At 41.4% G+C, this 25,740-nt stretch overlaps 1 protein-coding gene across 1 annotated transcript in view; it reads left to right on the forward strand.

Moving 5' to 3' along the window:
• The window catches only part of PTPN14 (protein tyrosine phosphatase, non-receptor type 14), a 72,151-nt gene that overhangs the window by 11,951 nt on the left and 34,460 nt on the right, over positions 1–25,740 (forward strand). The window contains 2 exon segments of the mRNA XM_010010665.1: positions 21,906–22,003; positions 24,218–24,285. Coding sequence (XP_010008967.1) covers positions 21,906–22,003; positions 24,218–24,285 — 166 coding nt within the window.

Here is a 25,740-nt window from a genome sequence, read left to right on the forward strand (position 1 = left end):
GCGAGCTATTTCCTACTTCCTACTCCTCTCATTTCCCTACTCTTTCTACTTTGTTTCTTTTGTCTTGGCTTGAGGCTTCCATCTGTACGTATCCTGAGATCTTAATCCTGTCTTTTCCAAGATTTCAGTGACTCCAGCATCTCCCCCACCTCTAGTCCTGGCATTCCACCTGCACCCAGTCCCACAGACATCTTCCAGGGAGACTTATGAATTGAAGCCCCATGATAATTTCTTAGGGTGTCAGTAGGAGTTTCACCATGTTGTCATTGCTGTAATTTGAAAGTTTCTAGAAGAATTTGTGATAAACCACATGAAAAAACAAACAAAAACACCCGTCTCCAGGCTTGATGACAGCTACAGCAGGAGCCATTTGGGTGGGAGTACGGGAGGCTTGGCACATTAGCAAAAGGCACTTTTCGTGGAGGGCTACTGAGAAAAAATCTCTTTCTCCTCACCCAGCTCTTGTAGTGAGCAGCCATCACAGGTGGAGATGCTGCCTGTGCTTTCGGCATAGTTAAAGCATCTGAGATCCCCATACTGTCTGATATAAAGCAGTCTTTGTGATGCCCTGTAGAGTAGGTATTTGCATAGATTAGAAATATCAATCTACCTTTTATTTTCTGCTAACCCCTCAGAGGGGAGGCATCCTTTCAACCATTTACTACTTAAAATATCACTCTTTGTACAGTGCCTAAAGTAAACAAGCTTGCTTTCACTGTGCTCTTGTTCCAAACCCAGAGAACCCACACACTCTTGTGGCTTTCTGACAATGTGGGTGCGATGCTGCTTTCTGCACAAGTATCAGACAATCCATGGTCTTCCCCCTCACCCTTCCAGCTCTGAGGTACTCTCAACAGTATCTTTCATCTTCATACATGATACTGCTGTGTCTTCTATGAAGGAATGAAGGTGTGCTTGGGTCTGGCTTTCCTTTTTCCTTTCTTGGAAGAAGCTTTCAGTATCTTATTGCGTGTTCTGAACCCAGTCATATCCAGTGGTGTTTGTGCTGTCCAGGTTGGGGCATAATGCTGTGGAACAAGAGCAGTTCCTGGTGTGGGTGCCACCAGTGCTGTGCACAGGAGGTCTGGTGTTCACAGCTGTGTAGGGAGAGACATACCCAGCACGTGCATTGGGCTTTTGCCCCAAGTTCAGCTGTCAGCTCTGCATTTTCCCTGAAGAACGTGCTGTACAGCTTTGCTGGGAAAGAAAACACAGGGAGTGCTTGGAATGGAATAGCTGCACCTGCAAAGTATGGGAATGAATGTGTTTGCAGGTGGAAAATCAGAGCCTGTGGCTGTCAGGCCCCTTTTCTGGAGGGCCTGTGAAAAATGAGCCTCAAATTTACCCTCCTTTAAGAGAACACTTATTTCGTCTCATATTTTGCTGCCTTACCCTTTTCTTCACCATTTCTTGTAGCTGTATTTTCTGTTTGTCTTTTAAGGAAATACTTCTTCACAATTCCCTGCCTTTCCCTCTATTTTCCTTCAAGTGTTAGATGAAGAATTTTTGAAGAGCTGTTGATCTGAAACATACTCTCAGGACTGTGTGAATTTTTAAATCACATGAGGATAAAGTAGAGGGGAAAAAAAATAGTGTTTGACTGCTTCATGTTTACAGGGAAAAATGTTCTGGCAAATCTACTTTTTTTTTGGTTTTGTTTTTTATAAACTGGGCTCTTTTTTCCCTTCCTCTCAAAAAAGTCCTTCTTAAATGTCTCACCTACTTGACCTAATCTTTGCATTTAGTCTATTTTGCTTGACTGTTTTTGAACAGGCTAAAGTTTCACATCCTCCTGTGCTGCTAGCTTTTAATACAAGTACAGTCCGCTGGAGTTCTGTACCAGTCACCACTGTGTTTACATGGTGCTTTTAATTGCTGTGTTAAGGCTGGATATTCCAAATCCTCCAGTGCCAGCCTGGTTCTATGGCAAGCTCGATGGTGTGGAACTCCTTTGGGTGTTAAGGTTTAAGGTACACGAGGCTGCTTTGCTCTTCAGGCTTGGTCAGAGCTGCAGCCTGTGACTGCCTGAGAAGTCTCTGTGTGTACCTTTGATTTGAAGCTTTGTGGTGACTTCATTGTCCAAAATAGTTATTCTGCATATCACAGTGTGTCAGGAAGAACCAGCACTACATGTACCATCTGATTTGTTAGGACAGCCTTGACTGTGCTTGCCTGAAGTGATGGACTGGGATAGGTCATGTGGCCGTGCTTGCTAATATACCTCTGGTAGACCCAGAGATTGTTCGTGTTGTCAGTGGTTCTTAAAAATTCAGCAACACTTAATTAATTGGTTTTTTTTTCCTGTGAAAGTACAGAGAATTATCATACGGAATGGGAGGAACAGAGAGATGTGTGGTTAAGTTGGGTGGGTTGGCAAATGAGCAAGAACAGAGTTATATAAGGCAAGTAGGAAAGTTGAGTATTTAGACAGACAAGAGGCCAGAGTTTGGTCTCTCACACCTGGAGATTTAAGTCAGGATTTAACCATTCAGTATTAGTGGTTAACTGAGCAGAAAGAAGTTTGCTTTTCCAGCAATGGAAGCCTTACTGCCATGTCTGCATGTGTCTTTTCCCAAGAACCTTCATCATTTGATGTTTACGATGTACTTCCGACATGTTTTAAGAACATGCCTGCTCTCTTGGGTAGATGGTATCCAGGAGCAGGCTATGTAGCTTCCAGAGAAATGAACACAACCAGTTTCTCATTGTGCTCTTTTCTGGGAGGAGATGCAGCTACTGTGCATGCTCTGCTCACACTGAGTAGGAAAGGCCATGACACACAGCCCTCTCTTGACACTAGAAAGAGCTCTTTCCAACTGGAAAGATGCTGCACATCTTCACTAAGAAGCAGGAGTGCTCTCTTCAACACAAATACGATCTAATCAGGCTGGAAAAGACCTTTAAGCTCATCAGGTCCAACCATTGCCAGCACTGCCAAGGCCACCACTGACCCCTGGCACTGAGGCCTCGTCTACACGGGGTGTGAACACTTGCAGGGACGGTGACTCCAGCCCTGCCCTGGGCAGCCTGTTCCAATGCCTGAGCACCCTCTGGGCAAGGAATTGTTCCTCAGCTCCAGCTAAACCTGCCCTGGGGCAGCTTGAGGCCGTTTCCTCTTGTCCAGTCACTTGTTACTAGTTAATGATCAGAAGAGTCCCACGGTTTTAGAAATTTCCAGTTAAAAAGTCTCTCACTTCTCTTTGTTTCTTTTATTGGGCTGGATCCTTGCATACCATAAGCCAGGGTACCTCCTTTCTTCTAACAGATTATTTCCGACTTTACATGTGTTTTATGTATATTTTAGTTTTATAGAGAACTATATGTCAGTGGGCTGTAACTTTAAATGATTCACTTGAATTAAGACAGTCACTGCTATATTGCTGTATTGTATATATCTTTTGGAGAGGGACTCTTCTTCAGGGAATGTAGTGACAGGACAAGGGTTTAACCTTAAACAGGGGAAGTTCGCTTAGATATAAGGAAGAAGTTCTTTACTGTGAAGGTGGTGAGGCCCTGGCCCAGGTTGCCCAAAGAAGTGGTGAGTCCTCCATCCCTGGCAGTGTTCAAGGCCAGGCTGGACAGGGCTTGGGTGACATGGTTTAGTGTGAGGTGTCCATGCCCATGGCAGGGGGGGTGAAACTACATGATCTTAAGGTCCTTTCCAACCCAAACTGCTCTGTGATTCTGTGACTCCCTGGGACTCACATCTACCTCCACCTAGCAATGAATCCCAGAGCTTGCCTTTCTCCCAGCTTTGGGAGATATGGTGCAGTTTCAGTCATGAGACAATGGGCACTGGGACCAGGACCTGGCAACTGCAGTCTAAACTGAAACAGAAAACATAGAAGAAAAACATAGAAAACACAGAAGTATGTGTATATGTGCAGAAAACATGGAAGAGAACAATAAAAACCAGCGTCAAGGTGTAGAACAAGCTTGTACAGGACAGTGGAGCATGGTAAATGGAGCATTTACACTTTTTTGGGCAGCCTGTGCCAGCACCTCACCCCCCTCACAGTAAAGAACTTCTTCCTTACATCTAACCTGAACTTCCCCTGTTTAAAGTCTAAACCCATTACATCTTATTCTGTTGCTACAGTCCCTGAAGTCCTGAGTCCCCAGGGATCTTGGCTCTCTTCTGTTGGACAAGACTGTGGATAGGTCCTGCAGTAACTTAGTAAAGTTGACCTCTTTATTTTTTTTTTTTTCCCCCTTCCAGCTGCAGGAATTCAGGACTGAGCAGCAATGCTCTCAGCCATCCCAGCTACCATCTAGCAGCTCATTGTAACCCAGGCAGGGGAGCAGCTCTGGAGCTGCTTGCAAGCTGGATGAGTTTTAAGAGCCCTGGGTGGCCACCCAGGCTTAGACAGTCTGGAGTATTTGCATTTTGGTGCTTCTTTGATGGTTTTATTGTTTTGTTTTAATTAATAGACTTTTTTAATATGAGTGGCTACTGCAGCATGGAAAAAAAGCATGAGGCTCATAGCCTGCCTTGTTGTAAACAGGCTGATCCTTAATTAGCTTTAATGGTGTTTTTAGAGGACAGCAACAAGAAGCAATGTGCAATAGTTGCTTGGGTCTCCTTGTGTTCATATTATTGTAGTGTATGTGTTGTTTTGCTTTTCAGTAGCATTCTGGAGTTGGTTCTTTTTGGCTGTGTGTTTCAGTGGATGTTTAAACTTTGACTTCAAAATAAGAACTCCTTCAAGGCAGACCTGAGATTCAATGTTAATTCCCTGTTTATAAAATATTTGCTGAGGAGGGCAAACTCTTCTCCCAGCTGACTTTCTTCAGTGAATGGGGAGCTTGTTCTCTTGTGTTGGGTATTGAAAGCTGAGCTCTTTGTGCCAGATATTTTAAGGAACTGTTGATGCTTAGATGTAATCTATTACATTATACTGTGCTTTTAGACCAGAAAGCGAATGTGTTTTCATGTGTTGATTGGGCAGTATACATGTAGCAGTTCTAAAAAGTAGTGTTGCGTAACTATAAATACAGTGCTGGATACTTCAGCCTGCATTCTTGCTTTAGAATGTTTTGAAGGCAGTGGCTGTGATGGTTAGAAATGTTGGAACAGGAATGTCTTGGCATCAGGCGGGATCACATTTACATCTGATTATGAGGAAATAATACTCATTTTATGTTCTGGGGCTAACTCACATGTTCTTATATATCACTGTCCTGATGGGCACTTTCTGTATATTCAATTTTAACGGAACAGATACTTTTGGAAGCCTCTATACTTTTTGTTGGGCCACTTTGAATGGCAACAAAGGTTATGTTTTGAGTTTCTGCTTTTCTTATATGGTAAAGATACACCATTTACACACAGTGCTGGAGCTTCCTCAATGGTCTTGGGCAGATCAGCTTGAGTCCTGCCATGCCAGTCATGCTGGTGGAGGCATTTCACTTTGGGAAGGCATTTTCTATCTTCCTGGCCTGTCTGGGCACATGTACTGTTGGAGATGCTTGCTGAGCCTGTGTTGGGTGGTCTGAGTTTGCAAAAAAAATGATTCCTGTGAGGGCTGGGGAATGTAGATGGCTTTTACCGTAGTTTGAGACCAGAAATGGGTTGCCTGGGTAGAATGATATAACAGTTTTTATGGTTCATGCTTGTGATTTTTATTGAGTATGTTAGGATTTTCCCTGAAGTTTGCAGGTCTTGAAATGAGATAACGATACGAATTTCGTTTTTTAGATGTTCAAAATAAAGCTCAAAGTAGATGGGTAAAACAGCAAGGAAATAAAGAGATGTGATTCCAGGTGCTCTGTAGCATTCAAAAACAAGAAGGGAAAGGAGCACCTAACTTTACCAAATAAAGAAATAGCACTCTTCAGTAATAGTCTGGTTTTGCGGGGGATTGATTCATGGCCTGTGAAACTTCAGAGATGACAGTACATTAATTGTGCATCCATGTCAAAAGTGCATAGGGAGCCAGATGGATGGAAAATATAGATATGCGCAGCAGACAGAGAGGAATCATAGAATGTCTCAAGTTGAAAGGGACCCATAAGGATCATGGAATCCAACTCCCTGCTCCACGAAGGACTACCTAACACTAAATGATATGACTAAGAGCATTGTCCAGATGCTCCTTGAGCTCTGACAGGGGTGGTTCCATGACCACTTTCTTGGGAAGCCTGTTCCAGTGACCAGCCACCCTTTCAGTGAAGAACCTTTTCCTAACATGTAATCGGAACTTAGAATCACAGAACAGTTTGGGTTGGAAGGGACCTTTTAAAGCTCATCTAGTCCAACCCCTCTGCAATAAGCAGGGATATCTTCAACCAAATCAGGTTGCCTCAGGAACCCTTCCTTCCTGACCTTGAATGTTTCCAGGGATGGTGCATCCACTGCCTCTCTGGGCAACCTGTGCCAGTGGTTCGCCGCCCTCATGGTGAAGAATTTCTTCCTTCTATCTAGTCTGAATCTACCCTTTTTTAGTTTAAAACCATTACTCCTTGTCCTATTGCAACAGGCCCTGCTAAGAAGTCTGTCCCTATCTTTCTTTATAAGCCATCCTTGAGTACTTCCCCTGATGCAGCTTCATTTCATTTATTCCTGGTCACCTGAAGAAGCAACTGCTTATGATTATGACATGGCTGCAAACCATCATGTTAAAAATGTGCCTTGAATTGCATACAACAGGATTGAACGTTAATTCCAGAAGGAAGAGCTGAATGTCCATGAGACTGTTTGAAAGCAGTACTTAGGACATTTTATAATCTCTAAAGAAAAGGAATAAATGAAGCATTTTGAAACTTGCTCTGGAGGTCTAACCAACTTCTGATACGTGAGAGAGAGTCTTCTGCTTTCCTGCAAGGAAGCAAAAACCTTTTGAGTGGGCCTGCAAGTTTATTCTGCGATATCTGACAGTTGAAATGGTGCTGAGGCTAGAAATGTGGCTTCTGTTTTTACCCGTGAGGAGCTTGCTTTGTGTATGAAGCTGCATGTTTGGATGGATCACACCCACCACTCTTTATTTCTCAGCCTGTGAGGAAGCTGTTCTCACCACTGTTGGCAGGAAACATTTGTGTTACGTGGATCACTGGGATAACCTAGAGCATCAGTTATGCTTAAATCCTGTCCTTCTTGGCTTTCCCCTGTTAGATTTCCCAGTGCCACACACATATATGGTTGCACACTCTTAGAATCACAGAATCACAGAATGGCTGGGGTTGGAAAAGACCTTAAGACCATCCAGTTCCAACCCTCTGCCGTGGGCAGGTACGCCTCACACTAAACCATGTCAGCCAAGGCTCTGTCCAGCCTGGCCTCGAACACTGCCAGGGATGGGGCATTCAAAACTTCCTTGAGCAACGTGTTCCAGTGTCTCACTACCCTCACAGGGAAGAACTTCTTTCTCGTATTTCTTGTATTCCTTATATTTCTTCCTTAGCTGTATTCTTAACACACACACACACACACACACACACACACACTTTTGTTAACAGTGTGTGTGTAAAACTGGTTGCAAGTCTGCTCTCTGCTCGTCTGATCTGACCATGCACCCCTGTTCTTGTTTTGTCTTTGTAGCGGGCTATCTGAAATAGTGCTGGAAAGTGATTTTTAAATCTTGTTGTAATTAGCAGTAGAACAACCGCATGAAAATTACAACTTACTTTTTGGAATGAAGTGGAAAGTTACATCCTGCTTTCTTTGAACTGCAGACTCTCTTAAGGCGAGTATATGAGCATGTGGATCACAAGCTGCTGCTTAAACAGCTTGAGGATTTGTCAGGAGAAGTTGGATGTAACAACATGGCCGAGCTAGATCTACTTGGAAGACTTTACAAGAAACCTTCAACTAGGTGTTTACTCTCATGGGCTGTCAGACTTCGGGTAGGATGTAGAGATACAAAATGCCAAGCAAATAATTGATGTTATTTTATCATAGTTTCATTTCTAAAAAGAAATAATACTGTGTCAACATGAACTTCAGGTCTAATGTTTCCTGGCAGATGGGAGTATGCTGCTGTCACCATCATGGACAGGGGGTTCCCTGCCACCTTCATTGCTTGCTTTCTGAAGCAAAGACTGAGCTTTCATCAGCGGTTTCTCTAAACTTAGTGACGAAGCTTCTGCTGTGGTTGCCATTGGACTGACTCTCAGTTGGGTCAGTTTTGACAGATTTTTAGGTTAGATATAAGGAAGACATTATTTCCTGTGAGGGTGGTGAGGTGCTGGCACAGATTGCCCGCGGAAGTGGTGAATGCTTCATCCCTGGCACTATTCAAGGCCAGGTTGGACAGAGCCTTGGCTGACATGACAGTGGAAGTTGTCCCTGCCCCTGGCGGGGGGTGGAACTGGATGATCTTAGGGTCCTTTCCAACCCAAACCATTCTATGATTCTGATTCTATGATTTTGTGCCCTGAAGATTGTTAATGGATTGTCATCTTCTATAACCAGACAGACACAACTAAAAAGCAAGTAGAGGGATATTTTTGCTTTCCTGTAAGGCAGAATTGCTCCTTTCATTTAGACTTCATGATGTCCTGCATTGCATGATGAAAAAAGATAAGTTGAACTAAATTAACTGTCACTAAGTTTGGGGGTGAAGCAGCTCTTTATTTCTTGGTGCACATACGCCAAGGGTAAACTTTAAAGCTAAGATACCTTTTCTCTTTGTTTCATTACTACTAGCATCAGAAAGAGCACTGAGAAGAGATTACAGTAGTTGATGAGGTTTCCTTGTACTTGAAAATGAAATGGCAGGGAAGGCAGGAGGAATGTAGTTCTTTGGATTTGCTATGCAGCAATTACAGTGTTTAAAAATCTTGTAAGGACAATATTGTTTTCAAATGCAAATGCTACTATGTACTAGGAAACTGGTAGCACTTCAGGGCATCTGTTACACTGTCTTTCCAGTGTTTCCAGTGATCTCAAACTGCATCAGAGGGCTTGACTCTGAGCTGCTAAGTAGCGTCAGTCATGTCTCCCCTTTGAATTGGCCACAGGTAAGAATATTTAGGGTCTGGAAGCGCTTGATCATTGTGATAGTGGATGCAGTTCAGTTTTGTGGGTGTGTTGATAACATTACATCAGTATAAATGTTGTATAAACAGGCATCCCTCTGTACTGGTAGATTCATGGAGCAGAGGACTTGGCTTGTAGCAGCATGGAGAAGGTGCAAGAAGTAATTGGGTAGCCTAAAAATAGCCTATATTTTAATACACTCTTATGAAAATAAACAAGCCTAAGGAATTCTAGTATCAAACAAGTAACATGCTGGTACTAGAACCGTTTCCTTTTACTTCCTTAACTGAGGAGAAGAAAAAGAAAAGAAAATAAACTCCTGTTGCCCATAAACTAGAAAGAACATTTGCATGAAATGATACAGTTTTGAAGTACAGGGCAGATGATGGTTGGTTACTTCTGAAAGAGGAACAGCTTATCTCCCACTTCACTTGTGATAGCACTACCAAGGCCCTGTCTAACTTTTCAGAGCTTGGTTCTGAGTTGTTACATTAGGGTCTTAGTAAGCAAGGCTTTTTGGGACGAAGGCATTGTGCATGTTTGTTGAATCTATTTGTCACATATTTAGGCAGAAGGAAGGAGCGAGTTCTTTCAGCAAATATCTATTTGTAATTCCTCACTTGTAGCTAGCAGTGAGGAATGTGAGAGTTATTCTGAAAATTACTGAATACACAATGTCTGGTCTCTTCCTCTTCTGTGAAATTTTAGTGTAATACCTATAGAGACAGTTACTGTCATGGAGTGATTTTGCTTTCCCTAGAAAAAAAGGTGTTCAAGTTTTTGGTTTACAAGAGAAAGGGTAAGGAGAGTAGAAAATGGGGAACACTTGTTATCTCTAGCTGTGAGTCACAGAAGTGCCCATGACCCTTTATGCATCTCCTCAAATGAAGATGAAAAGGATGATTCCTCTTATTCCTCTCTAATCTACTGCCTTTGTCATTTAGACTATTGCAAAGTGCTTGACTGCCCTTAAGGTGCAGTAACAATGCATATCATTGCAGAATGAGGTTGCCCATTCATTAAGAAGCACCGGGTACACAGTGAATATTATGGTGTACCTCACACATTGCTGTGCTGCTTCTGACTTTTCTCCTGGGTAGTTTAAGGCACTGCTTTTTGCAGATGAATATGTTACCTAGATTGGGGCTGGTATTCTCCTATCTTCCCATGTGTTGCAGTAGCAGTGACTAGCAGTTTCTCCTTAGGGAAATGCAGGCTGCTATGAGATACGCTACTTAAGTCTTCATGACACAGATCGATCCTACCTCAGTCACGTAGTTTCTCCTGATGAAGCCTCAAGAATGACAGTTGCTCTAGACTTCCTGTGTAATCAGTGAGAAGAAATGGGCATTTCCACAGCATGATTCAGGATTCTTCTGTTGTGCATCACTTTCTGCAGGTGATTCATTCTCCTTTTTTATTCCACCGCATGTTTTGAAAAGGAAGCTGCATCTTGCTGGTCTTCTATTTAGAAGTCCCAGATAGATGCCTGAAAGCATCAGGAAGAGGGTCAAGCCAGTAACAGCAACCTGTGAGCAAACAGGCTTATGACTTGGGTTTCTAAGTGCTTTTTAAATGTTGAGAATTGGATAGCAGCAGCAATCTTGGCTACAGTAGCAGTGCCAGTCTTCAGCTAAATTTACCAAGTTTTAATTGTTGTACTGCAGGCTGGAGCAAACTTTCCCCCTTCTAGCAGAGACAAACCATGGAAACTAGTTCTAAACACCCCCTTTTTGAGGGAGATGAATAACTTTGATATTTCTTTGCCTTGCTGGCAGGTTATAAAGCAATTTAAATGAGCTGCAATTGGATGTCAGTACAATCTGAAGTCTCTGAATGCGTTTACAAGAAGCGTTTGTGTGGAGGCCCTTATGCAGCTGAAAATCTCAAGAATTTGGCAGAAATCTCAGTGTCGGAAGATGGCAGATTCCTGTGCAGTGAGATGTTTGCTTGTTCACTGCTTTATCTTTGGCAGCTGCTTTTCCACTTGATATCTTTAGGTGGTTTTGAAGCTTTTACAAAGAATAATTATTCATTTCATGAAATGGATCTGCTTTGCCCACCCAACAGGGCACCGGTTCACATATTTCTCTGGCAACATCCCGTTGTTATCAGAGCTGCATTTGCTTCTGCAGGGTTGCGTTCACTGGGATATTGGAACTTCCTGGGCCATGGTTTTGTTCCATGATTTACTGATGCCTGGGGTGACTGTTTTCAACTATTCCTGTGAAAACACTGGGCTCACCAAGCTCTCTGGGAGGTGAAAACAACCTGAGTTTTCCTGTGTTCTGCTGGCAGTGAGCTAATATACCTGCTTCAACAATCTTTCCACAAGAATAGGAGCTGTTCTACTGACAGCCTATAGATAGGTGGCAACTTCATTGTGTCCCATTTCAAGCAGTGTTTTCTTATTACAAGGGCAGATTGCTGTAGAAGGCAGTAGTGAATGGGCTGGATTTGAGCTCTCTACAAGGTAAAATTCCACAAGATAAAGCTTTCTCAGGCATTAATTATATGAGTTTGTGATACTACCTAAAGGTTTTACAGATAGGGGTTTTTTAAAGCGTTCCATGAATTCATGAAGGGGGTTTCACTGCAGGCTACTGGAGCACTTTTTAAAGTTCAGATTAAGCACACATGCTGAGAGTTTGAACATGTTCACTTGCTCTTCGCATGAGGTAACACCTGAATACGCTTGCATGCTACTCTGCACCCACAGGCCAATCGTGTTGTGATGTGCTTCTGGATGCTTACATATGCATACCAGTTGTTCACTGGTAGATGTGTTCCACTCTGTTCAACTTCTGCATCGATGCACAGTGGTACATTTAACCAGAAAAGGCTGGTGCACTTACGACATTCCAGAGTTTACTGAAGGAGGATGTTGAAAATACATGTAGAAAAATGAGACAGGGTTTATGGGGTGCATACAGTATGTTTTATTACTCCAAGTGGCATAATGGGGAGCATGGGGCAATCAGTGCTCTTCATGTTTGTTCTGTGTCCAAATAATAGTTTAGAGCTATGCCTGTACTTAACCCAGTTTTAAAGAGTTATCTATTTATTTTCAGTGTTGCAGACTATGAGCTAGAGTATACATATGTTCTAATTAACTCACCACATTTTTTGAGCATGATAGTCTAACCAGGTTGGCCATTAACCTGGCTAGCTACCAGGAGAACTTTCAAACTGTTGACTCATATTGCTTCCATATGTAACTTAAACCACCTTTTCCCACACTGGAGACAGCTTGAAGGTTAGCTGCATTTTCTTTTCAGGACAGGGAACAGCATATTTTGAACTGAGTCAACACGCAAGAGTAAAGGAAGTAAATCTAAGCTGTTATTAGCTTTTGGGGGTCTTATTTAATTTTTGCTGAAATCTTTCTTGGTTCCATGTGAGGAAAGACCAACAGGGATTTTTGTGCTTCTCTTCCCCAGGAGGTTTAGTACCCTTCAGCATACATAGCCATGGCTTATTCTTTCCATTTCTGCATCTTTGTGAGGATGGATCTTCACAGCTGCCATTACTTCTATGCCATCCAAGGATTTGAGGGCATTAATTGCTCTCTGAGCATGAGTCCTGATGTTAAGAGGATGTGACTAATTGTGGGAAATGACACGTAGGCTGCAAGCCATGTCATATTATTGAACACATATATATATATATATATATATATAGGTGAAGCCTATGTGTGGTTGGAGCTCCCGTTCGTATTTGGAGCCCGTGTTTTGTGTCATTCACCAGAGGAGGGGTGATGGCTAGCAGAACCACTCCACAAAGAGACACAGAGTAGTACTACATCTGTAGTGTCGTCCCTCTGATTTTGCTGTCAGGACAGATGGTGGCTTTGCATTTAAAAGCCCTGGCAACTCAGAGTCCTGCACCAGAGCAATGTGTGCCCAGGGTGAGGAGAAAAAGCCCGGGGAGCCTGTATGAGAACGGGGGAGCCCATGTTAGCAGGAGGCAGCGGTTGTGTGAGACTTCGTTGGTATTTTTTTCTCAGAGGCTGCACAAGCAGCCGAAGGAAGTTTTAGCAAGAGTAATTTTTCTCATAGGCCTTGATGCCCATTTGACCCATGAACCCGACTGATGAAGAGGCAATCTGGGTTGAGTTCCAGTGTTACCACCGTTAAGGGAAGTTCTATCCTTCCTTGGGGCCCTTTTTTCTCGCTGCAGTTTATTTATTTTTAATCTCTTTTTTGGCAGTGGGATGGGAGATGAGAATACTGATCGTCCTTTATGGCATTTAAGACCTATGTATGAAAAGCAGTGTGTGGCATTGCTGCAGTTCACCTGCCTGGCTCAGTTCTACCTTTTTATTGTAATGATCAAAAAAGAAAGTGAAGCTAATAAGAAAAAATAGTCTCCTGTATTGTAACCTTCGTCTATCTGGGGCCAAATGGAAGTGTTTTGCTCACTTCAGGACACATGAGCACGTAGCTGAGCATGTATTTAACTGTGCAAGTAGTCTGAAGGCAATGGGCTTGCCATGTTGAACAGTAACACTTTTAGCATGCGCTTAAAACCCGAACCAGATGGGTACATGGCTTTTTTCAAGGATGCGTGGCTTACAAACTCTCCACTCCCAAATGTTTTATTCTAATGTTTCTGTGTAGTATTTATGCTTGCAGTGAATGTTGGTTTTCAGCTGAAAACACTAAAATACAGATTTTTTTTTTTTATCCACATGGTATGATTTTGATTGTTTTGCTTTACTTTTGCCATCCCACTCCAGCCTTTTATAAGGATGAATGCTCTGGTGGTGTCACCAGGGCTTGGCTTTGCTGGACTCCAGCTTGCAGAGAGCAAACATGGCCTTTGGCAGACAAGAGAATATCGTTTCCCCCATGTATTCTTTTTTTACTCCAAAGGCATGTTGAAGTTCTGTGCTGTATAATTCTTCAGGTATTTGGATTAACTCTGATAAAATTACAGGTGGTTGTAAGGGAGTTTATTGTGCTTATAAATTGTAGTGGGGCTCCCTGTAATTTGTTATAATTAATTCAAGAGTTCAAGGGCAGAAAATGGGGATCAGGTTATGGCATGCCTTCCTTTCTTGCTAAAGCATGCCATTACTGGCCTTTTGATTTCAGGTTTAACTTTGTGTTTGTGGGTTTATTTGAACTTGCAGTATCCAGAAAGTTTAACAGACTCTTAACAAAAAGTACAAGTACAGGGGATGGACCTGTTGTGGTTGGGGGGGTTCCTTTTTAAACATAGAGAAATTGGTGGCTACTGTAAAGATGCATCTGCTGGTGAATGCTCTCATGGGAGGAGCAGTGTGTGTTTTGGAAGGCTTGTGTCATGTCTGCGGGCTGCAACAAGGTCTGGGTGCATGTCCGTGCTTGTGGCCCATCAGGAATGGCAAGAGCAGAAAAACACTCTCAGAGTACTTCTTTACAATCCAAGCTCTGGCTTTTGCTGCCAAGGAGAATGCCGATTATCTGAGGGTTTCACTAGCCATCCAGCTCATGCTGGACAACAAAGAGCCACAACATTTGATAGCAGGCTCCACTGGAAGCAGCTGCCTTACATATGAGAGGTTATAAAGTGTGCATTACCTTCCTAAACAGTCCCATGTCAGATGATAATACATCTATATTGGTGGAGATCTGAAATTTTAATAGACTGCCTTTCAGGGAATGCGAGCAAACAGCCAACCTTTCAGTACTAAACTGATGAAATAGAGGTGGTAAAGAACAACTAAGCAGTGCAAAAATCTGATCAGGTTGGTTTTAGGTGCACAAAGGTTCTGTTTTCCAGTACCCTTAGCCAGGAGTTGCCTGTGTAGCTGGACCTTAACCTTTAGAAGACATTGGCCTTTGGTAGGAAGTTCACTGGTCAGATGTGGTTTCATTGTGTGCTTCATTACAGCTCATAGAGAAAGACAGCCATCATTGCTGTGTATGCTTTATCCTTATGCTTGCTAATTGCATATCAAAATAAATGGAAAGTGACCATCAATGTGAAACAAGCCTGTTTAGACAATCCTCTTTGCTTCCCTTCAGCTATAAACTGTTGCTTTTAGAGATAAAGTGATATGGATGTAGGTGATACGAACTGGATTTTGATCTGTCCTACGTGTGGAAATGATGCTAACCCAGCATTGTTCTGTCTCATTAGGAAGGGGAAAAGGGATGACACATCTTTCCATGTATTTCATTTATTTTATTTTTAGTTTCAGATGTTTTCCATTCAGCTGCTGCAGGACACCAGGATGTAGGCAGTTGGATTCTGCTTTTGAACAGCCTCACTTCTCAGTTACCTGAAGCTAACCTTGACCTACCTTATAAGGTTGTTATGATAAGGGAGTTCCTACCCTAAAAACTGCTGTGACTGTGTTTTTACTATTGGCATTGACAGTTTGAGCCTCTGAAGGAATTTCCTCCTGCATGTGTGACAAAGGCTCTTTCGTCTCCTTCCCTTTCTTCCTGGCAAGTTTGCTGATCCTTCTGAAGGTCTGCGAAAGGGTGTGGTAGACTTGTTCTCAATAATACCCTTCCAAAAATATTACCCTGTAGTAGTGGAAGGACAGCCACTGATTTTTATGTTCTGCCACAAATCCCAGATAAATGGCTATTGTCTAGTACTGAGAAACATCAGACTTTTGCTGGGAGAAAGGTTAATGAAATTCCAGAGGAGCAAGCTGGAGATGTTCCCTTTATCAACACCATCTGTGTCTTCTACAATGGCAAAGACAGGGCCTTAGACCTGCATTACTGACAGTGACATCACCGATGTATATGCCTCTTCTTTTAAAGTGCCTTTAGATTAAGATGTGCTGATTGAATCCTTGCATCTAAAATGTGTTTCAGCATGCTCAAGCCCAGAAATCATAACACCGTCTTTGCCAATATACTGGATGTTGTATCTGAAAAGACCAGTCTTGTCTGCCTGCCTGCCTTTCTTGCCATATAAAATCCAGTCTAAGTTTGCAGTTGGTTTTATTGCAGTATATTGAGTGACCCACATGAAATAAGTAGCATCCAGTAAGTAGTACTTTGGATTGGGACTTGACAACAAAACCTAGGTCTCCCAACTCTGCCTTAGTTTCCTGCCTAACTTTACACTGGTAACTTCACCAGTAACTTTACACAAGTAACATTCACTCGGATACTCTATTTATAAAATGAGGCTAATGATCAATAATAGTATTTTAAAGTATGTTTTTCTCAGAAAAGCAACCAGAATTGAGTATTATTATGATTATCTCAAATATGTAATAAATAACCTTTTGGTCATTATCAGTTAGTTGCTTTGCCCATTGAATAGCTGAGCTATTGGCTTATCCAACTTAAAGACTGAGAAAATATGAAAGACCCTGTGTTTAAAAATGGGTTTCTGTTTAAAATCTAGCATATCAGTATCTGTAGATTCCTGTTGCTAAATAGTATCAAAGTCAAATCGTGGCAGGTTTTAAGGTGTGAGAGGAACAATGGACACATCAATATCAAAGCTAATGTTTGAAGTCATTTTCATAAGTGATAAAAGGCCTCTGTTCTGGAGAAACTGCTTCCCCTGTGGGTAGATCATTGCATGAGTGTACATTGCAGCATCTCTGCTCCCAAGTATGTTACCATACAAAGATAAACCCAAGTGAGCTGATTTGGACTGTTGTGATTTAGTGAGACTTTGATTGTGTTCCTAATTTTAGAAGATTATATTGTACTCTAATGGCAATTGGTTTTTAAAGTTGGAAAAGAGCTGAAGGTCTGGAGCTACACCACTTGTGGGCCAATCTGCTTCTCCTTTGAGTCTTAAAAACTTCTTATTTTGGAGATCTGAACCGGTAAATCAGTTCTCTTTTTTTCCCGAGAAGAAGTTAAACTACATAGCTATGCACTTATTCAGTAGATAGGCTTGATGCCAAAAAGGTACCTAATGAGTTATAAAAAAGTTAGTCATGCCAGTAATTGCATCATTAGACACGATTTTAAAAGAATTGTACCTCTTGGGTAACTCATACATGTTTTGTAGTGCTTTGTTTCTTTTCACATACACTCAAGGTAAAGATTTGTTGGTATTGAAACTGGAATGTAGTTGTTCAAACTGGCTTGAAGTTGCCAGAAAAACACACTGACTGATGTAAAAAAAAAAAAAAAAAAATGAAGTTTTAAGGTGCTCAATTTTTTTTTTTCTGCTGATAATGAGAATGTTCCAAACCCTTCCTGTCCCTGATGTACAGAGAGGGAAAGTAAAACCAGGGGAAAATAATACAGACTGATCACAGTATGGCATTCGAACAGTATTAATCCTTATTGACTGATCCTATCACCTTTTTGTATAAATATATAGATCTATGTATGTGTGTGAAATACCATAGAGTGCTTTGTGCTGAAGGGACCTTAAAGCTCATCCAGTTCCAACCCTCTGCCACGGGCAGGGACACCTCACACTAGAGCAGGTTGCTCCAAGCCCCTGTGTCCAACCTGGCCTTGAACACTGTCAGGGATGGGGCAGCCACAGCTTCTCTGGGTACCCTGTGCCAGCGCCTCAGCACCCTCGCAGGGGAGAGCTTCTGCCAAAGAGCTCATCTCAGTCTCCCCTCTGGCAGGTTAAAGCCATTATCCTCTGTCCTATCACTGCATGTCTTTGTAAAATGTGAAATATGAAATGTGAAATACATATTTAGGTTCTAAATCCCTGGGACAGGAAGCATTTTTCTAATGTTGTTCTCATTTCCTAGCAGAGTTGGATGCTGCTTGGTTACCAATGCTAGCAGGTCTGATAATATGGAGTAATTATTAATGAAGTATTTGCCTTGTTGGTTCTCTGTGGAAGTCACTAGTAGGAACAATGTGAAGATGCAGCGCACCAGTTCAATTACTCTGCATAATTAACTCATAGTTTACTTTTGTAAACCATCCTTTAATTTCTCTGCAAAGATCTCACTTCCAATATTGATCAGGCCAGGTTCTACATGACTTGTGGTACCTGAAACAGTGGTTGTTGAAAAGAATAGAAATCAGTAAAATTGAGTTATTTTCTGTATATATAAAATGTCAGCAGAGGTTATACATCAGATAAACAGTGGTGATGGAAGGATACAATGAATTCAGTGACACAATACAAACCCCATGTTCTTTATTTGAAGTGACAGGAGAACAAACAGGAATCCTGATCTTGGGAGGTCTGTGCGGAATTGTATGGGGAAATGTGAGTTTCCCTACATTTACACAGTTGTGGCTGAGTCTGAATCTGGGTGTTGTAATTAAATGTTAAACCAGTACCTAATCTCCTGCTTATGTTAGAGGGAAAAGAACCCAACCAGTATGGATTGCTAAAATGCTGGTGTTTATTCTGAATTTCAGATGTTGTCTCATGGTTGTCCATTTGCAGCTTATTTACTTTACAAAAAGTGTGCTTTTTGATGCAATAGATGCACGTATACTTCTAGTGTTTTCTATATTAGCTAAAAAGAGTTGTGGGAAATGATATCCTTGTAATTATGGCTTTGTTCAGACTTGTTGTCCACTCCTGTTTCCCTTGGAATTAGCTACAGGCTGGCAAAGTGTAGTAGCCTTTATTATGTTGAATACACAATGGCTCTGCAAAAGATGTTTAAGCCAAAATAAGCACCAAAGGTGAGAGATTTCAGCTCTCAACCGACTTGGTTATGGTGGTGTCTCTTCTACCCCTAGTATGCCAGAGTGGTTCTGTGATTAAAGCTTTCTAAGTCTTAATTTTTAATTTCTTGTGTTTTATTATTTGGGGGTGCAGATTGCAAACTTCAGTTTCCATATGCTTTCCCAACTAAACCACCTAATAGGAGGCTTATGAAACACATGTTTTTATCTGCTGTTCTGGAACTGCTTTCCTTAGTGAATCTATAGATAATCATTTGTAAAATGTTTGATTTCCCTCAAATTATAGATCTACTTTTGCAACCCAAGCGAACAGTCTCAGCTCACATCGTGACATAATAACAGCCTTTAACGTAATTTCAGATGGAGGAGCCTCAAATCCTTGACACAGTGTGGGCTAGTTTCTCCTCTGGTCTGGACAAAGGAGCCTGACCACAGTTCTGCAGCAGGGTCGAGCCATGAATCTGTGGCTGGTAAAGCTGTTACAGCCTTCTAGCAGAGCTTCCTCCATGGTATGCTCCTCCTCTTCCTTGACAGTGGAATTAGCCACTCCAGTTCATGTCTTGTGAACAGAGATGTACCAGTTTGTGCCTTAGATGGCCACAATGAAAGGAGATGTCAGGGGACACCTTAGGTGTGTAATGGTTTCAAACTTAAACGGGAGATTTAGGTTAGATATAAGGAAGAAGTTCTTTACTGGTGGCACTGGAAAGTTGCCCAAAGAAGTCGTGAGTGCCCCATCCCTGGCAGTGTTCAAGGCCAGGTTGGACAGAGCCTTGGGTGACATGGTCTAGTGTGGGCCATCCCTACCCATGGCAGGGGTTGGAAGTGGATGGTCTTAATGTCCTTTCCAACCCAGACCATTCTATGATTCTGTGAGCTTTGTCACTGTCAGTGCAGGGGGAAGGAGGAAGCTGGTACAGACCATAGATTTCTGCCATGTTCTCCTTCAGTTTACCTTAGCACCTCCACTGACAGACGTGTCGGAGCCGTAGCAGGTGATTGCTTTTCAGTGCATTTGCCTGTTAAAGGTGAAAACTTCCTCCAGGAGGTTTTTCCTGATGGGTACATTAGTTAATGTCAGAGCACTAGTTATATACGTCTTTTAAACTCTTACTGCATGTCAATTTACAATATATAATGAATCCTAAACTTTTATTCTGCTACAGTGTTCATAAATGCAATGTTGTACTATAATAACGTAGAATATTCCTATGAAGATTTTTAAATGTGACCTGTTTCTGACAGTCAGGGTGAAACACCAGTCAGTGGGCATCTTCCTTGTGAAGTGGGTGCTGTTGGTCTTTCCAGCCTGGTTGATTCTGTGGTTCTGTGTCTGCTGTCTGAAAACCATTTCTCTAAAGCATCGGCAGCTAAAATTGCAACTCAAGCCCGCATCAATGTTTTTTGAAAGTCTTGGTCGTAATATTTTATGCTGTAGTAACTTATTAACATATTTTTGCTGATGCTTCCTTTTTATGGCCTATCTATACCTTTGTGTGCAGTTTGGTTGAAATCATGGCTCCACTAAAGCTGGTGACATTCCTGACTTCTGTAGAGCTAGGATGTCACTGTAGGATTTTACATAGTTGTGATTTTCATGTAGTCTCTTAACTTCGTGGGGTTTTTAACAATAGCTCTAACTTCATGGCGATGAAGGTTTTACTTTAGTTCTGTTGGACTAGAATATGTAACTTGTGCATGTGTATGTAGCATTGAGATAAATAACTTGCTTTTGGGATTACAAGTCTTGAAGACCAGGTTCTGCAAACGCTTGTTCACCTGCAACGTGATAAAGCAGCTTATGTGAAGTTTTTAGGAAAGCCTGGGCCTTTCAGAATTGGGATTTAGGCATTGCAAAGAAGTGGAAACGAGCTGATTTGTCTCTTGGACTGAGCAAGTGTGAAACTTGGGGCTGAAGCAGAGGGCTCAAGCTGAGAAGACATATGCTTTGTACACTGCCTCAATCAGATTTTAAAATCCCCTGAAGTTTTAGTCTTGTTAGGCCACGTGAAAGCCAAATCGAAGCATTTTAAATGACATTATATTTTTCTAACAGCTCCACACAGAATTAAAGAGTAACACTTGTGAGCAGAGTTAAGGCAGTGCGGTCCCTGTAATGTGAGTGATGTTACAGTGGTGGTTCTTTCCCATTGGGACTGGGAAGGTGATTTTCACACTGAAACCAGACCAGAATGGTTTCTTTGCTATTCCCAAAGGTTCAAACTATAGCCAGCTGGTTCAGCGATTGCCAGGCTGGCATGCCTGGTCACAGCCTGAGAAAGCCCTTTATTGGTTTTGGAGGGTTTTTTTATCTTGGGTCTCCAGGCACATCAGTTACTACCAGCAGGTCTGGGGCTGGGTGCATGAGACTGTGTGCATGTGTGGAGAGTGGCTACACTGGTACAGTCCTTCTGCCTTTGGGCTCAGACCTGATGAGGATGCATGTTGACTGCCAGGGAACTGTGTTTTGTCTCACTTGGGACATGTTGCATACATCTGCACCAAAAGTTTAAGCTGATGGATGTGAGATCATAACATCACTGTTACTCAACTATAATAAAGCTGTCTTCACTAGCCTTTAACCTGATATACCAGAGGGACTGGTACACATCCCTGCTGCTTTGGCCAGCTCTGCTGTGGGTCTGGTCCAGTTCAGTGGGTGGGAGGGACACACGGATGGGGACAGTAACTTGATAAGCTTTTTTGTGGAAAGCTTATTGTTTGTCTTAATCCACTCTATTGCAAATGTAAGGTGAAGTGTGCAAGTCCTGTTGCTGTGTCTAAAAATGACATAGTTTCCTTGTGATTAATTATTGCAGATATTAGAAGCTGGTTTTGCTTGATTTGTGTGTCTGAATTGTCCTCACAGATGAGAGGTGCCAATTAAAAAAACTTTTATATGGGCCATAGTTCAAGTGATGTCAGTAGGCTAAAGTATATTGCTAAAATTCTGTTTCTTCTATCAAGTGGTGGCACTGGAGCAAAAACAATAAAAGAAATAAAGAACAGCCTCTTCTTGTATTGGTGATTGCATGATTCTTGGTAATCTCTACAAAATTGATGGAGGAGATAGTCCCAGCAAAATATCTCTTCTGTGTGGACTAGGGAACACAAATCAGAACTTCTTCCTTTCCTTTTCATCCACCTGGAAGCATCGCACACCCAGGGATCATATTGATTTGTTCTGGTAGTGTGAAACATCCGAAGCCAGGTACAGACTGCTGTTTTAACAGCCTGACCTGTTTGTGGGGGAGGTTTTCTTACTTTCACCTGCCTGTGTGTAGAAAATGTACGAAGATGTAGATGTTCTAATTTGTGCTCCTTGTGTTTGTTTGTAGATACCAGTATTACCTACAAGTGAAAAAGGATGTTCTTGATGGCCGATTGCTTTCTTCATTGGAGCAGGGAATTCGACTAGCTGGTTTGGCAGTGCAAGGTAAGATGACATGACCTGATAGCCTGTTTTCCAACACTGGCTTTTTTTGTTTGTTCCATATATTTTATATGTTGAGTGGGCACTAACTAAGGCCTTGTATGACTCCTACTCAATACAGCTGGGTTTTCTACTGGTTTAAAAGTGCATAGGTAGACTGCCGTTGATGAAACACACCCTCAGGGAGGGAATGATGGACCACATCACAGTGTTCAGCTTTCCTATGTCTAAAATCCATGTAAGTGAATCTGAACAAAGCTCCAGTTCTTCCAACCCCAACCATGGAGCACTTTGCAGTAATGAATTTGCTTTACGTTCTCTGGTTTGAAATATAATTACATCAAAGAGCATAGCAGCAGCTTTAATTTTGCCTTTAATTAAAAACTCGTTTTGCTGTATAGTGCTATCTGAAATATGAAAGAACACATGACCATAATTGTTATGTGAGTTATAAATTAGTAATAAACTACTTCTTACAATGTGATTTTTATTCTGAGCATCCTAGGGACATCAATAAAAGTGGGATCATGGAATGTATATGGGCAGAGGAAGAAGCCCTGTATTTGGAGAAAGTACTTTTCAGTCTATCCACGACTGACTGTGGCAACCTAAGGTAGAGCTTCAGTGATCATGCTCTGGACATATCCTCTAATAGGAGGGAAGGGGGAAGTAAATAGCAAACATGAAGATCAGATTCTTAAAAGTTAAAGGCTCAAAGGAGAGTAAGGCTGATATGATCTCTCTTTAGAGTGGTAGAAATTCCATTTTTGTAGCTTATTTGTTGGTTAAAAAATGAAGAAAATATATTTCTTGTCACATCCTGAAATGTTATTTTAATAAAGGAAAAAAAATATGTAAGATTCCGTACTGAACCTTGCAGTTTAAGTAAATTATGTTTTCCAGTGTGTAACTTAGGGCTGGATATGTTTCACTGGCCCTGTGGTTTTGGAGCTTTTTGCTAACTTTGAGAGTGAGTCAGTCTTTGTGGTCAGTTTGAAGTAATCACTGTGATTCTGAAACTTCTACATAATCTATTATATTTCAAAGACCGTTGCATCAGAATGCTGCACCTAATCTTGTTTGCTTTATTCCTGACCTTGTATTACTCCCTCTGTCCTTTGCATGTGATGCAACTGAAGATGTGTGAAATACTTATTTCTTTTAAACTTACAGACTCTGTTTCATGTCCATTTGTATTTCTTTCTGTTTATGTTAAAACATAACTCTGAGGTGAAAACAAAATGAAACTGCATTTTTTGGCATCCTGCAATATGTGAAATTGTCTAGAAGCTTTGAAAGAATGTTTAGATAGTATGATTTATGGTGGGGATTTCCAGCCTCTATAATATGAGAATCTCGTAGATGGTGTTTGATCCAGTTCAATTAATATAAAATAAGAACCTCCTGGCAAGGTATTCTTTTGCTACAAGCTGCTATGTATTTAACAGATACATAAATATAGGTTTGTTTTGTATTTTTTAATGCAGTTTAGTCTTTATGAAGCATTTTCAAAACTCCACAGTTTCAAGGATATTTAGACACGAATCCTCAGCCCGACATAGGAGTGGATGTGAGCGTGGAGAAAAGTACCTCTTTAAGAGATATAGAAGACGTAGAAAAGCAAGTAGAAAGATTAAACTGACACTGTTCCTGTACTGTTATGTTGGTTGCAGAAGAATAAGACCTTCCTTCCTCTGCCCCCCAAAAAATGTTGGTTGTTGACAATTTTTAATACAGTTGGCACGTGTATTTTAACCCCCTATACTGTAAAACTAAGCAGCTTTTGTACAGTTGTGTAGAATTGTACCAGAGGTAGGTTAATTTTTGCATGGTCAGGATTGGGAAAGTTGGTGAAGCAAGAACGTGCACCATTTTTCAAGAGGCTGAGCAATCCCAGCCTTGTTAGATGGTGGTATTAGTGCACAAAGGCTACAGAAAAAGAAAATCTTGCACTCCTGATGGTTAAGCATTGCAAATGGTCATAATGTTAAGGATCAAAAGGGAGAAATTACTTGTTGGTTGTTATTTGATCTCTGGTAATAACACTGTTATTTTCAGGCCTCCATGTTAAAAGCTGAAGTACAAGCAGAAATCTTTGTTCTGGGTTGTGGCTTCAGAGAGAACTCGCCCACTTGAAATGAAGCATCTGTGCAAAGGTTGAGTGCGGTCTTAACGTATGTGGAAAGTACTAAAATGAGTGTGTTGTTTTTTTTCCAGCGGATTTTGGAGACTATAATCAGTTTGAATCTCATGACTTCCTCCGAGAATATGTCTTGTTTCCTATGGTGAGTTCCTTATCCCTCTCTTTTGGGGTCTTTGACAAAAGATTTCTCCATGCCTTGTAGAGGGTTGTGTTGATAACAGAGTAAAAGCACCAGCTCTGAACCATTAATAGTGGAAATAAACTTTGCTCCCCAAAACCTGCAATATACTTGATTATATCTGAATGAATATATGCTATGGAAATTTAGCCCCTTTTTAGTCCCTTTCCAGTTACACCTCCTATAGCAATAGGTGTCAACAAATGTACTTCTTGAATCAAAAAACAATTTGTAGCTGTTGAAAAAGGTCTACATTAACAGTACTACAATACTAGTAACATGGCATAATAAGGGGATATGAAGGCTGCTGATGCAGTAAATGTGTCACAGGACAAATCATGCAGCCTTTCCTCAAGAGAATGTGGATTTACATCAACTGACTATTAGACTGAAGTGAAGCATGAATTAGGTCTTAAAATGTTCTGTAAGGACTGTACTGTAAATTTGTTTAAAACTTCTGTTGGAAACTAGCAAATAACTTGAATGCTGAGGGAATTTGTTTAGGTCATTAATGATGTTAGAAACTCTACTGACAAATGCCAAGCACTTGCAATCCATAATACTGAACGTCTCTGGGATGGTGGATTGGAGGAGAACTTAAAAAGAGAAAAAAATAAAAGCCTGCTGAGGTTAAGGCTGACTTTATCCTAGATGAACAAATCCATCAGCACAACTCTTGAGCTTCATAAAATGGAAAAGATCATGGAATTCTTTCTAACTGGGAAAAAAGTTTGGAGGTGGGGTGGAGTTCCCATGCCCTGAGTGTAGCTGCCTACAAGTGAAGGCTTCTGGTTTCCCTCTGCAATTAGTGGAGCGGTAAAGGGAGAATGATTCATCTCGCTGTAATTTGCAGGCTTGAGAAAGGCACTTCCCGAAGCATTTCTTCCCATTTACCAGCACTGTTTGTACAGGAGCTGCAGCAGATAGTCCATTCCATAGCCTAAAAAGGTGACGGCAACAGTATCATGAAGAGAAATCACAATTTTGAGCTGGTAGAGAGAGTTAAATACCACCTGAAAAAGAGCCAGCAGGACGACTGGAAACTAAGGAATGTATAGAGGTTGGAATATGCCTCGTGTAGCTAGAATGTGGCTTCAGTGTTGACCTTTCACTAAGAAACCTGTGTTAGCCTGACTGGTGGAGCAGGATTCCTTTGGTAGTCATCATTTATCTATTGATAAGTAATTGATGAACCTATGTCTAGTTGATGACTTAGGAAGTTGTGTGCAATAGTCTAAGTGGGAAAGATAGCTGGAAATGCAGAGAGAGAAATTTGTTGTTAAGCTGTCACTTTGTAAATTACTGAACTTCTGCAAAGCCCTTTCAATATACTGATAATATTTTTCTATTCAGAAAAAAATAGGGGAGGGTTTAGGCCTCTGGATGAGCTTTCAGGTGGTTCATTTCTATATGGTTCAG

This window comes from Nestor notabilis, unplaced genomic scaffold (genome assembly GCF_000696875.1).
Source record: "Nestor notabilis isolate BGI_N333 unplaced genomic scaffold, ASM69687v1 scaffold3893, whole genome shotgun sequence".
NCBI lineage: Eukaryota > Metazoa > Chordata > Aves > Psittaciformes > Psittacidae > Nestor > Nestor notabilis.